Raw genomic sequence first — 14,654 nt, 5'->3', positions numbered from 1 at the left:
TCCATCTACTTCAATCTTTTTAAATTTAATTGAATATGTTATCAATTATTTTGCCATTCTACCATATACACAGTTATAAGAAGCAACAGCTCCTTGCATTTGGCACTCACATCCAAAACACAAGGACCAACAAATACTTACGTTCACAAAAGTTAAATATATTATTTGATAATGTTTTTGTAAGTCATTAAATAAAGAACATGCTAAAGTGAAAGAAGTGATAAGATACTCATCCTGGAACAATACATGATCAAAATTTAATGCTACATCAATCCTTTCTCTGACAACTCGTCTTTAAAAACAGATTCATTGGCAAACCAAAAGATGTACATAACCTGTACATGCTGATATGGCTACTGTTAGTTTGTGTACCCGCAAAAATCAGCTTTGTTTCTCTTCTCTCAACCAATAGCTTTGTCGCTTCTTCCTGATTTTGATGATGCTCGGTGATAGTTTTGTTGCCCTGTCATATTTCTAAGAAATTTGTCTGCTTTCTCAAAAAAAAAAAAATGCCCTCCATAATTATAGTTTCATTCCAAAGGATGCACAAAATAGTATACTATGTTTTCATCATTAATTGGTACTGGGTTGAGATGATATCAAGTTTGTAACGATGGTTCCTAGATGGTTATCCTCTTGACTGCTCCAACTTATCTTTCTGGACAAATGATTGCCACGTGAGATGATCTAATATTATTTCCTATCCCTAGGCCATGATCCTTTAAGCATACCACCTAACAACTTGATGTGATATGTATATGCATGAAAACTCATGTAGGCACTGTTTCAAAAAGGTATAACAACATAAGAGAATTTAGGGCAGTCATATTCAAAAACAAGGCTTCTAAAAGTATGAGATATACCATTTTTTGCGCACAGTAGCAATTGAACAAACATAACATTTAAGTAAGCTAATTACCAATTACAAAAAATTCAAAATCAGTTTTATTTATAACCTTATAATATCCAAGTAATAACATCAACAAGAAAAGTTTAGTTTTGACCAAGGACTGACCATGCATACAAGCTATGCAACAAACTCATGGGCGTTCATTCTATATATAAATCATAAATTCATAATTTGGGGGTAAAAAACTAATCAGTCTCTTATTATATATTATATACACTAAATGGACAAGTTGAAATCCTTAGGTGTGCCATTTTTTCCCCCAATGGAAAAAGAATTAAGGGATACTTCATTTAATGTACATTATAGAGAAACTGTAACCCTATTTTGTTTTCAATAGCATTCCCACCCCATGTCACTCACAACCATCTATTCTTGTGATCCAATCCTATCCAATCCATCTTTCTTTTCCTATCCCCTAGTTTATCCTCCTCTGACTCTTCCTTTTGTCAGATACAGCTACACGCCTACACCCCAGCACTGCTTCCCTACCAACCAATAACCATCAAGCTGTATCCTAACTATTTGGGGTCAGCTTTAAGAAGCCTCATTAGCCTAATTTTCCAAGCATTCTTATTTAGGGGCATTTTAATGTCATTCGACTCCATCCCTCTTAGAAAAATAAAACATTTATGATAATTCATATTTACTCTTACTTGGGATGATGTGTATGTGTATTGGTATTTATATAAATATATCAAATGTGATGTCTATTATTTAGTGGATTCACCAATGGAGATGAAAAAATACAGAGGATATGGATATTAATCTTAAGGACAGGTATACGTACACACCATTGAAGACCACACCTCAGTTCATAATTTCTTAAGAAGTTGAACATAATTAACATGTTTTTCAGGATTTCAATAGTGTTCAAGGGTGAGAGAAGGATTTTATGTCATTCCCAGAAAATAACAAGCGTCTAATCTTGTCTCATTTTAGGTTCTCAGCAAGTTTTATTAAACCACAACATAGTGTAGCCATTGATATTCAGTGATAAAATCAGCTGCTAAGAAATTACCAAATGATATGGGATTTGTTCAGGATCTGTCATGACTCATAACAGTGAGCTTGATTATTTATATAAATTATAAAATATGGTACAATGTGTCTTGATACTTCAATTAATGAGCTTCGAGTGCCAACCACCAATATGATGCCCACTCTCCCACTTGGAGAGATGGTAGACCAGCACTCCTCGAGTACAACAGAGGCTGCTGGCCTAGGCCATGGGCCTTCCAGATTACCCATTAACCTACCCAGGCAAGTATTTCAGGACTCAACCACCACATCATGATATTTTTATTTTAGAAGCAAACACTTGCCCATCTTGGTCAAAGTGAAAAACTGGCATGGACCAAAAATTTCAAAAGTTCCAAGGAAAGAAAATGTACAGATTTGATAAAATTATAACGCACATCGATATTTTTTGGTGTACAAGGCATATTGATTAATTGAGAAACCATTTTCCCATTTGTGACTAAACAGAATGATTGTCCACTTTTGAGACTAATCATCCAAATTGATAGTCTAGCTCATTTTGTGCTCCAGATCCAGATGGTCCCCTCTTTCTTCTTCTTTGCAACTAATGTCTACCAGGTTCTACCGGGTGCAATAGATCCAAACTTAGAAACACAGAGCAATTCTTAAAACGAAACATGGACTTTGAGACAATGCCTCATTTAAAAATAACAGAAATGCGCACATCAAAAGGCTGGCCTCTAATTCCTCTTACCCTTGCTTTATTGCATAATGATAATGTTATCTAAACTGATAAGAAGCTCAAGTTTCCAAAATGAAGTCTATAACTATATATACTTATTTATTGCCCTTCATAGGGATCAAGGATCAGAGCATATTGGTTGAATGTACCAAATTGATGTCTGCAAAAGACTTCTAGGAAGACTGTTCTCCACTCCATGCAATGTTCTAATTTTAAATAAAATACTTGAAAAGATCTTCAAAACCTTTTTCACCTTATCATTATTTCCCATTATGAGTGACCTCATCCATATGAGAATAAACATCAAGCAAATGAGGCCATTTTTATAGAATTAATCAAGATAAATAATTACCTTTACCCTTATGATATAGATCTTTTAGAATCTTTAAGAATCATCCAATGAACCTCCATCTTAAGAGGCAGCCATATACATGGCCTAATAATTCCAGTATTGCGGCCTTGCACTTTCTTGCCTCTATCTAGGAAAGAAAACAAAACATTGGGAGCCTAGTCATGTTGCCAAAATAATGGATGCAGCCCAGAGAGTTGCCAGCACAGATTAAATGATGGTGATTTGGCTTCCAGCAAAAATACAATTAGTCAAATGATCTTATGCTGAACTTCCCATTTACTTTGATATCCCGATCGCATCGTTCACAGAAATCAGTTTCACATCTCCCTAACCTAGCAAGGAAAATCTACCACCATTTTTTAAATATAATATCAAAATCGAAGTTTTAAAATTTTAACTTTTAATCTGCAAGAAAGATGGAACTTGCAAAATATCAGGTAGGACCTAAGAAGAGTCAGGGGTGCTGCATCTCGTACCAACAACCACTAACCTAAACATAAAGAAAAAAAATTTCCAATTTGAATTTGAATAACCACATGCTATTCCAGATGAACTTCGTTGCTTGTTGTCACTAGAAAAACATAGCTACAAAAAAATAAGACCTCAAAACATCTTTGGCATATCACAAGCATCATAATACACCTTAAAACTACGACATATTTGAATATCTACCAAAAGTTATATACAAGATATGAATTTGAGAACCGAATTTGCAATGTCAATAATTTGACAACATGGTGCCAATGTTATGTCACATCATACAAGGTCAAGCAGAAAGACTTCACAATTAAATTTCTCTTAGCATTAATTGAACATAATCAGTTAGTATAAGTTTCATCACAAATGAATATTTAATGTAAATTAAAATGAAAGCCAGCAAACAGACCGGTGAATCAGCATCCCAAGTTGAAGTAGCCTCACCCAGCCTGAAAACACCACTATAACCCTTGATCATACCTTGATATCTGCAGACGCAACCATAAGCAGAATTTTCATCAACTCACATATGACAAAGGTCCTCATTTTAACACTAACAAATTAGTCGAGCATATCTTGTGACATCTGCAGATTGGTTCATTGTTCTTTCAAAATTTACAACAATTCTCAATTTCTCACTTTTATGCACCAAAAGAGAAGTGTCTATGCGTGTCAATGCATACAAATCTACATTCATTCATGTTATATATCAGCTTCATGCAATGTAAATGATGCATCAATGCCATGTCATGATAAGTTGTATGGATATCAATGACAAGAACTCTATAAAACAGGGGTGCATCCTAATGCCCTCATCTGGCTCCAAAAGCTATAAAACGGCTCGGTATATTACAAATGTAACCCCAATTGAGCTGTCTTGTCAATGCTGCTAGCTTCAAAACAAATACAGCAATTTCATTCATATCCTAGACGTCTCTTCATCCTAACAATGCTTATTATTTCCTTTGAACTGGACAAACTACTCCCAAGCACCAGATATTACAAGACAATAATAAAATATTAAAATTAATTTTCAAAGTTGTAAGCAAGGATTCACGTCTCAATGTGTCACAATGAGTCCCGCTGGTACCCTACCATTTCGACAAGAGAATGGCACCCAGGATGCCCTCGGTATATTGGTTTGCTCATGAACTGAGACATCCCAACCATCCTGGTTGGTAGGACAGTTGCATCATGACTCCTAACACTTGGGACAGAGTTGCATCCTGGGACACAATTTTTTTTTCTTCATTCTTGTTGTTAATGTTCGTCTAGTTTGTCCTAATCCATCATAATCCATGCCAATACTGTACTGATCTAGGACCAAACTGAGAAGGGTACCAACACTAGGACTTTAATCCTTATCTCAAAGGTCTTGAGGTTACAAAGTTATTTTAATGTATCAATATCAATGCATAGACTCAAAATGTTGTATCATTAAAATTTTGGCAATAGAGAGAGTCTAAGATGACAAGCTAAATGTAGTAAAAAATGAGAATGTTGAAATCAATGTGTGATAAAGCTAGGATACTTAGAATTAAAAATGGTTGCGCTAGAAAATCTATATGAGTTGCACAAATTAAGGACAAAATGATTAAAAAAAATATTGAAATTGTAGAGGCATATGCAACTAAGATCTACGAGGACTCCAGCAAGAAGGGGCAATTTGATTCGTGTTTAAGTATGCATAGAAATGAGGGGAGTATCTAGGGTCACATGGATAGAGGTTATGAGAAAGGATATACAGAAGCTTGAATAATATCTGAGGTGGTCCTTAATAGAAATTATTGGCAAAGACCGACCCCTGATGGATGGAGAAATGCTAATGGTTATGATTATGGTTATATTAATGGGATATCGGATTTTATTTAAATTTTCTAGTTCTAGGGCCATGCTCTCTAATCCAATCCCATAAAATTTCATTACAATGAACTAGAACGTCTCCACAATTAGGTTATGTCAAATTAAAACATCGATGTAAATAAGTTAACACTAGACCCCACCACTTCTTGAGATCTATGTCATCCAATTTGGTAAACTAATGGAAGAACAAGCAGTGTTGCTTTCTACAATATCTTGGGAGATAACAATACATCATCACGGCCTAGCAACTAATGAAACAAAAGCCATTTTTCTTGGAGGGATGATTGATGAAGAGGAAAATGTTTCATTGAGCTCAATGACAATGGAAGAACAAACATGGATTGCTTCTATGATATCCTGAGAGTTTCAGAATCTCAACTTTACATAATGTTGCTTACAGTTAATGTGTTGCTCACATTTTGGAAATTCAATATTAGTTTTCCTTAGAAGTTGTCTCCACTTGAAAGCTGCTTTCCCAAAATATTGGGCTTCTAAACTTGGGTTTAATTGGAAGCAGCTTAACTTCCCTTTGGATTATGTCTCCCAAGAATTGCCATTCAAGGTTTAAGTTATCAGCAGCCTACCAACATTCAAATTCCTTATTATTCTACCAAAATTTGGGTTTTATGTTCAATATACCTCCCCTTACAAAATTACCATGATTATATTTCTATTAAAACTTTATCCAAGCCCTATGATATATAAAGAATCGTGCAATGACAGGAAGGTCATTTTGAAATTGAAAGACCAAGTATTTTCTATTTGTCTCGAGCAACATAAAAATGGTTTTAGCTATCTAAGGGTTTGTTATTCTAATGTTATTTTTCTAACAAGTCAATATAAGTTCTTACTTTCCGGTCGGTATACTTACAACTACTAACTTTTTCGCCTATAGTTTGAGACTTGGAAGTCCCTTTTAGCAAAGTTCCATGTGAGACTGAGTGTCGTCGTAAAATGATCTTTTGGATGTGTTAGGTGAACCAAAGAGGCTTAATTTGATCAGTTATCATGGCCTGAAAGGACAAACAGGACCAGGAACCAGGGACATGAATGTCATGTTCTGGTTTTTATTGTAAAAAGCTTGGTTTCAGTTCATGATTAATTAAGTTAAATCACTGGACTAAATTAATTAATTAAGTTAAAGCAATGGATTAAATTAAGTGCAGGTACTTTAGGGTTTTAAAAAAGAGCCAGGGTTTAAAAAAAAGGAGAAGAAAAATAAGAAAAAGTGCGGAGAATTGACAAGAAGATACATTTCCTTCTTCCATTCTCTCCTTTCTCCTTTTCAGTTTAGCTATATCTTCTTTGACCTTACACAGACCTATCACTTTTCAAATGCAGAGGTCTTCCTTGTCACTTAAAATGGTTAATAAAATATTTCAAAAATCAGATTTGCAATTTATATATAACACTATGTTTCCTGCAGGAGGTTTGGTCAACAATACTGCATCAATAAACATGTTTTATATGATGATAGCATATATCATTATTTTAACTTGACTAAGCATAAACATACATCCTTAATTATCCTAAAGAAAAAGATTGTTTCTATAAAATTTTTGCAGCCTATCTGATAATAACAAGATTAATGCATAATCAAAAGGCAAAAAAGTGTACCTTTCCACTAATTTGGTTGCTTTACCAACACAAACAATCAACAAACCAGTTGCCATTGGGTCAAGAGTACCAGCATGCCCAACCTATGAATAAAATATTTAGCATGAGAATTTCACATAAGCAAGCAATTCACTATCATGCACGTAAAAACAAAATAGCACCTTTTGCACTTTGACTAACCGCCGCAGCTTTCCACAAACAGTAAATGAAGTCCATCCTGCCTTGGTAATGTATTTGTCAACTCTCAATTAACTTATATGAAGTATTATAAACAAAGCAATGGTCATGAATATATGAAACAAAAAAAATTAACAGGAGGACATGACATGTTACAGAATATTCAGGTAGACAGCATGTTAACTGTAAATAATGTAACTAGGTCCTGGACAATGAGTCAGTCATCCCAACAGATGGAAATAAAAGGGCAAGATATTTAGGTTAGTGCATGACATGCTGTAAGAACTCTGGGATAAATGGTACATCACTCTTAAGTAACAAAAGTTAACTATCACAATGAGTGCAATGATGTTTTAAATTTCAAGTCAGTCCATGTAACCTCAGATTGTGTGTGTTTAGTTCCACCACTAGTTTCTCTAAAGAAAATCTACAAGATGCCTAAATGGCAAGGTCAAATGGCATAATATGCAGACCAAAGGATAGTAGCAAACTTAAGGTCAGATACTTATATACTGTAAGTTGCCTAGATCAATGAATGAGTGACATTAGAACAAATTCTTTAAAACATGGCAAATGCAAGTACACAATTTGAAGTCTTCCAAAAAAGATGCTTGCAAGTAAAAGCAGAATGGAGATGAATCTAGGTTCATTAAGTCAGAGAAAGTTGATACAGCTTAAAATCAAAACATATACCAACAAAGGATGCATGAAATGACAGATTTGGTGAATAATTGCAACCAGGTAAATAATTATATATGGATCGAGTAGAGAGATTGAAGATGTAAACTTTTAGCAGTTGCATAGAAACGACGCTACACCCAGCTCATGATATAGGCCAAAGATTCTAGCGAGCCCCACAACCATGTCGACCGTATGTTGGCACTAAAAGAATGAGAGATGGTTTAAAACATAATCAAGGTATCAAAAGCAGAAATTAAGACAGATTAATGTTCCCATGCATAGAAGAAGATGCATTCAACTACCCAGTGCTATATCCTATAGCATATGAATGCTTTGAGACCAAGTTGGAGCCTGGGGTCAATAATCAGTTGTACAAGATTATTTGGATCAAGATAATGTCAAGGATTCAACGTTGCACACATATGATTCTTGAGACCCACCAAACCCACTGTTGCATGCTACATTAAACATTGAAGATCAGCTGCTAGGGCCTTAGGGAGGGTGCAACGGCTACAAAAATCAGCTCCAAAAGCAACCAGATTGCTGTTCATACCCACAAAAGGCTGAGATTGCAAGGTCGGGTGGCAATCAAGGCATCTTCAGGCCTCATCTCTGAAGCAATGAATAACCATGAAACAGTTCGCGAGAATATTTTAATCAACAGCCACAAACTTGCTGATGATTAAGTCCATATTAATTTTGACTGATAAAAAGAGGTCAGTTAAAGTTCACATATCACATTAAAGTTGTCTTCTAGGAGTTCTATAAAGAGCTAAATAGGAGGTCAATTGGCGAGATTCTGATGGGTTATGTTTCTATATTTGAAGGAGTCCTAGATGTCTCAAACTAGGAATTTTCTAGAGGATTGGTCAAGTCTATTAAAAGATACAGAGTCCAGAAGGGCTGACTGAAAGGTCTATATACTGGAATCTTTTTTTATGAGGAAATAGAGGCCAAGGTTCGGACCTCTCCTTCCTTTCTCTTTTTGGCTGCTTACTCTTCTTTCTTTCTCTTAATCTTCTTCTTCTTTATATCATAGATCTGCTATCTATCTTCACTTCTGTTTTGTGAATTGATCATATTGCTGTTTTATTTATAAAAGAGTTTGAGTCTAGAAAAGGTTTTAAGGTTCACGTTACTTGCAATATCACTTGTAGATCAATTCTTAAACACTACGGCATTATCCAATCTTGTTCTGTTCCCTCTTTTCTCAAAAGATTTGAAATCAGGATGCCATTCACAATATTCTACCACAGCTAGCCATCCATAATTGTCAAATAGTCTAGGCGACTCTAGGTGATGGACCCTCTTGTATCCTAGGTGACAGCCTAGGCGATTAGGCAACCGCCAAGGCGACAAAATTTGTACAAGATTTACAAAATTATTTACACCTTCAATGATTAAAATTCGCAATATTTTCAATAAACTATCTATATTACATGACCAAAGATCCATTGATAACAATTAACGCATGAATTCTACTTAAAATGTAGCGTATTAGTACAATATTATTTGATTTAAGCTTTAAGAATACAAGTACACAACACTCTTTTAGCTCAAATGCCTTTTCTCTAGTCCATTCTGGTTTGACCCCAGCCACGGATCTAGAGCCAACCAAATTTGGCTTGACTCAACTAATTTATTAGGGCTGAGCTGTGTGAGGACCCATGCAAGCATTTGTTTAGTCACACATCGGCTATGCACTGGATAGATCTTGGATACTTTTATAAAGCCAAAGAACCCAAATAATATCTTTCAGCTAGCATTTTTGGGTGAGGTCCTGGATTGTTACAAAATGGTATCAGAGTAAATCCAGCTCATGGCTCATGTAGACTAGGGGACACTACGGCACGGATCTATTAGGGCTGACCACTGGCCGATTGTGGTGCTTGTGATTAAATTTGAATAGATTTAGACTGTTAGCCTAGCGAGAACACCAGAGCTTAAACGAGAGGAGTATGTGAGGATCCGTGCATGCGTGTGTTTAGTCTCACATCAGTTATGCACTAGGTAGAACTTGGGTACTTATACAGGGTCAAGAAATCCAAATAATACCTTTCTACTAGCTTTTTCGGATGAGGTCCTGGGTTATTACAAGCTAGGGCGAGTGCCCAGCAAATTTGGGCGAATTAGGTGAGAGCCCAATGCCTAGGCAGGCGCCCATTTAGCTGGTAAGTGCCAGGGCATAAGCCCATTCAAGCAAGCCTCACCTATGAGCTGGTGGGCATCCTGGGCACCCTATGCGACCGCCGTGACAATTGTGGGTCCATCAAACAGCGAGTCTTGACTTCCAGTTGTCACCTTCTTTCAATTCTCTGTTGTTATTCTTTATTGCAGATATGATTAACTCATATAGTTAATCTCTCAAGTCTGTCCTCCATTAAAAAAAAATCTAATCCTATTACTGAATTTTGCAAATTATTTCACTATTCCCTGCAATTCTGTTTTGGCAAGAAGCTGAATCATTTTGGATTGCCATAAAACTTTTAGTTTGGGTTTCTAGCATCTGCAAGATTCCTCTAACAACTATTGCAGGCCTTTTCTCTCTGGTCCTGCATCATTGTGCAAGTATCTTCTTAGTCACGGTAATTTCTCCAATGAACAGCTCTCACATACTTTTTTTGTCCAATGCCAAGAATATACAAATCCAATTAGTTTCAGGCAGAATGGAAAACAACACTGACACATGAAGGATGTCTAGAAAATGCTTGCTTTTTCACACTTGCAATTTGTTTCATTATGAGTTTTCTATTCCACGATGGTTAACTCTATCCTAAGGCATGGACTTTGTACATTCAATTTGAAAATCATGGTCCTGACTCCAACTGTTGGAGGAGCCATCTTAGGGAGCTTACACTCCTGAGCTCTACAGGGATCACACTGTTCTTCAGTTATCTTCCTTTTCTCGGCTCGTTTAGCTTTTCTTTTTTATTGTACTCTGAGGCATCCTTAATTGCTTCCATTAACTATTTTTCTCCCCTTAAATTTATTAGAAAGAGTGAAAGAAACCGATAAAAGACATCATATGTGCAAAAAAGAAAAGGCACTACGGCATATGTGTGTCTTTCTAAAGCCTTGAATTCCTTAGTGAAACATAGAATTCTTCATGAACTTACTCGACTGATTATGAAATAACAACTTAACAATTTAGAAGACAAAATAAATTAAAACATCTATTTCATAAAACTTGTGTAAAAGCTAAACATTATAACCAAGAACATATCAAAAGCAAACATTCATGGCATCATTCCTCGTACAAAGCATGATTCATTTGAGTAACTCAACTTATATTCCTATGCTATTTTGGATATATTTCATAGGTATGTTTGGTTAAAAGAAATGTATATTGTTTATTCTTCTAAATCTTCATGGTCTACCTTCTTTAACTATAACATGAAATTTCAAGGCTGAAACACTCTTCCACAATAAGAATTTGGCACATCCTGGGAGTAATGCATGTTTTCAAGAGCCTTGGTGCACTAAGATATGCTACTATGCAATACAATTCTCCATCTTGTTAATACGCTCAATGATTCTAGAGTCTAGAACATCCAATAGTCCACCCAACTGATCAACAGAACCTCAATATGCAATCTGACAAGATGTCCTAGTTGTCCCATACATGGTCAACCCCTTTCAGCATTCGGGTTACAAGCAAATCCAATGAAACATTCATCACTCATGTACATTCCAGATGAATTCCAATTGCTAAATATATCATCTAACAATAGGGCTAAGAAAATTAACAAGCAGAAATATGCAACCAACCTTTAGGTTTGTCCACCAGCACGACCGTCCCAGATGGCCCATCCCACCTCGGAGGAAGCTCCGTCTTCCTACTCACCAGATACGGCTCTCCTCCATCTTCCACCACCTCTTTTGCAGCAGGTTTCTGCCCGCTGGCATTGGGGACTTTTTTCAAACATTTGAAGAACTCTTCCACTTTCCTCTCTGTCACATCACGGGCAGTCGGCTCAGCACCCGAAGAGACAGCAGCAGGCTTATCCTTCACCTCCTCGTCAAAGAACACCAAACCCCTCGTGTCCCTCTCCTCAACCTCGTCCTTCTTCTTCTTCGACTTCCTCCCCTTCTTCCTCTCCCCCTCCGCCGCCGCCGCCGCCTGCACCGGCTCCGTTCCTGGGTCGATGAACGCCTTGTCGAGGGAATGTTCGGGGAAGTACTTCTTCTCCAGCCGGTATACCATCCGGTAGTGCTTGTCCTTCTCCCAGGGGTAGGCAAAGGCGTCATAGAAGTAGAGCTCCTCCTCCCGCGCGTGGAGCCTCGGGAAGTCGACGACCTCTGGCTTCAGCTCGACAAAGTCGTCAGCTTGAGACCGGCGGCCGCCATCATCGTCGGTGTCGGACCCGCCGAACATCCGCTGCCGCCGCTTCCGGTAGTACCGCCGCTTGGAGCGGTCCATGGGCTTCTCATCATCGTCGTCGTCGTCGGCGGCGGCGGCGGCGGCGGCGGTCGGTTGGTCGTCGCCGGCGGCGGGCTGGGGGTGGTGGCGGGGAGGGGGCCGAGCGGGGCGATGGCGGATGAGCTCGTAATAGAGGGGGTAAGGGGTGGCGGTGGTGGAGAGGGGCCGGAGGGAGACAGGAGGAAAGCGGCGGGATTTGAGGAAGAGCAAAGGCGTGAGCTTTGGGGAGAGGAAGGAGGAGAGGATTCGTGAGGTCACAAGCATTTTACTACTCTTCGAAACAAAACCAAACTGGTCGGCGGCCGGAGAAACTGACGTTTGCCACTGTCTTGCGAGTCTTCGGGTGCTCGGTCTTCTTTCTACTCGGGTTTTATCCAGGGTACCTTGCTTTTGGATTGGCAACCGGCAAGTTCCCTCTTGACACGCTTTTTCTCTAAGAGTCGGATTTTTTTTTTTTTTTTTGAAGTAAAACTGACGATTGAAACAAACACTTGGTACGGATATATTATAAAAAAAATCAACAAATAGAACATCTGCTTTAGGTACAATACGGCTCCACCTAATTCACCTTCCGACACTCCGTTAGCCTCTCTATAAACATATATAGCCTAGAATGCCAAGCTGTTACTAGCCATAGTCCGAATGTCTCAAAGCAAAGGAATGACACCCATCCATACCGTCAATAAATCCTTGAATCTAGTCGATCATTGTAGCCAAATCATCCTCAAGCATAACTACTTTAGCCCACAGCATGCGCAGGGCATGGCCCAAATTGGCCCATGCCTCCTTTAGCTCTGCCCTTGGGATCGGCCTATGCTGCCGGGTTGAGAGCCGTCCTTTGGTGGGTAAATACGAGCGCAAAATCAATCAACTTTTTTTTCTTTTGAATGAATAAGTTTTTTTTATAAATAGTATTTATCTATAAATTAAGAAAAAAATTTCTTCCTCTGGAAGATGGATAAGTTATTTTTTCATTAACCAACAAATTATTTTTTGATTTTATTCCTAAAATAGCTCTAATTCTATAACAATAATATAATAATAATAATAATAATATAATACCTTAGAGATTTTTTTATTAAATAATTTTAATTTATTCATAGTTTGATCTGCTGAATCCGAAAGATCCATATATGAAACTACACCTCTGACACTCTGGTAACTAAGCCGGAGGCTCAATCATGTGATAAGGCTTCTGAACTAATTGTTGTTTGTGTGTATTTTGAATTTATAAAATAAATTGAATAATAAATATATGAATAAATAAATCTGACCTTAAATGAAGATTCAACTATGTTAGATCAAGGTTAGTGTTTGACACTATGTCCTTAAGACAGATTTCGCCCTCCACACTGGTGCTTTGGATCTCGTGAGCGTCTGTCTTCCAGGATACAATGATCTTCACAAACAAAAGGAGCACACCAATTTGTTTGTACAGCGAACCAAAAACTGAGTTTTTGTACTCTCTTTGAATGAACTCACTTATGCTCTCTAAGAACTCTAGAATGAGAGAACTAGATGAACTGGAAAAATTCGGTGTTTAGAATGGTTGGAGGAAGGCTCTATTTATAGAGTTCATGGTGACTTTTCAGAATAGACACCAAGTGAAGAGACATGTCTTTTCTATTCAAATGAATAGACACATCCCTATGAATAGTTATGTCTTTCATGCTAATAGTCATGTCTTTTAAATAAAAAGATGCATCATACAAAGATGCAATGAAAAGATGCAACTCTTTTGAAGAGACATACCTCTTCTAAGAAGCACCCTTTCAAGTGGGTCATTTTGCAGCCTATTTTCTCATTCACCTATTATAGTCTAACAATCCCCCACATGAATAGAAAATTGGCTGAATGCATGTAAATGTTAATGCAGACACTTAAGAGAGTACATTGCGAAAAGATTCTGCATCGAGATAGGTAGCTTTTGGCCTTGAACCTTCTCTAGTGAAAGGCTATCGGATTTACTGGCTAAATAGTGAACAAGATGTCTTGAACTATTCAGCTGATTAAGTAAATCGAATCAAATAGACTTCACACAGTCTCTTTTCTAACACAGTTAGCTCTCATAATTGTGTTCATTTTGGCCCTGAACAACTCCTGGTATTCATGAGTGCTCTAGAGAATTCAGCCTTATAAAAATTCTCATAGAAGCGGCCCCTTCACACTCATATAGGTGACTCTTATTAGGAATGTCCTGCTATATCCCACTTAGATTTTCAAGATATAAGAGTTCATTAAAAGCGAAGCTTACCCTTAATTATAAACGCTGCAGGCAGCACTAGTTAATCTTAGAAATAGGTTGGAGATTTTGTCTCCCTAGTGCTTATGTTAAGCCACACATAATTCGATTGTCCCTTTGAACATAGATCTTGGGATCTCCAGTCAACTAGGTTGGGTTGCCATTATGATGACTCTTTAATTATAGGCTTTAATC

At 37.4% G+C, this 14,654-nt stretch overlaps 1 protein-coding gene and 1 pseudogene across 4 annotated transcripts in view; both read right to left on the bottom strand.

Moving 5' to 3' along the window:
- The window catches only part of LOC103722831, a 29,547-nt gene extending 16,910 nt beyond the window's left edge, over positions 1-12,637 (bottom strand). For 3 of the 4 annotated variants that reach the window (XR_005513690.1, XM_039130933.1, XM_039130932.1), the window contains exons 1-4: positions 11,566-12,634; positions 7,101-7,156; positions 6,940-7,022; positions 3,869-3,947 (exon numbers count right to left, since the gene is read on the bottom strand). Coding sequence is in view for 3 of the 4 variants with exons in the window: in XM_039130933.1 (XP_038986861.1) it covers positions 3,869-3,947; positions 6,940-7,022; positions 7,101-7,156; positions 11,566-12,481 (1,134 nt within the window). In the remaining variant the exon portion in view is untranslated. Of the gene's footprint in view, positions 1-3,868; positions 3,948-6,939; positions 7,023-7,100; positions 7,157-11,565 lie in introns of all 4 variants that reach the window. The other variant, XM_039130934.1, reaches the window with a different exon arrangement.
- LOC113460967 lies at positions 2,035-2,178 on the bottom strand (annotated as a pseudogene).
- Positions 12,638-14,654: the final 2,017 nt, after the last annotated feature.

Source organism: Phoenix dactylifera, chromosome 10 (genome assembly GCF_009389715.1).
Source record: "Phoenix dactylifera cultivar Barhee BC4 chromosome 10, palm_55x_up_171113_PBpolish2nd_filt_p, whole genome shotgun sequence".
Lineage (NCBI taxonomy): Eukaryota > Viridiplantae > Streptophyta > Magnoliopsida > Arecales > Arecaceae > Phoenix > Phoenix dactylifera.
The sequence above is the reverse complement of the archived record's forward strand: the minus strand, read 5'-3'. Positions and strand labels throughout refer to the sequence as shown.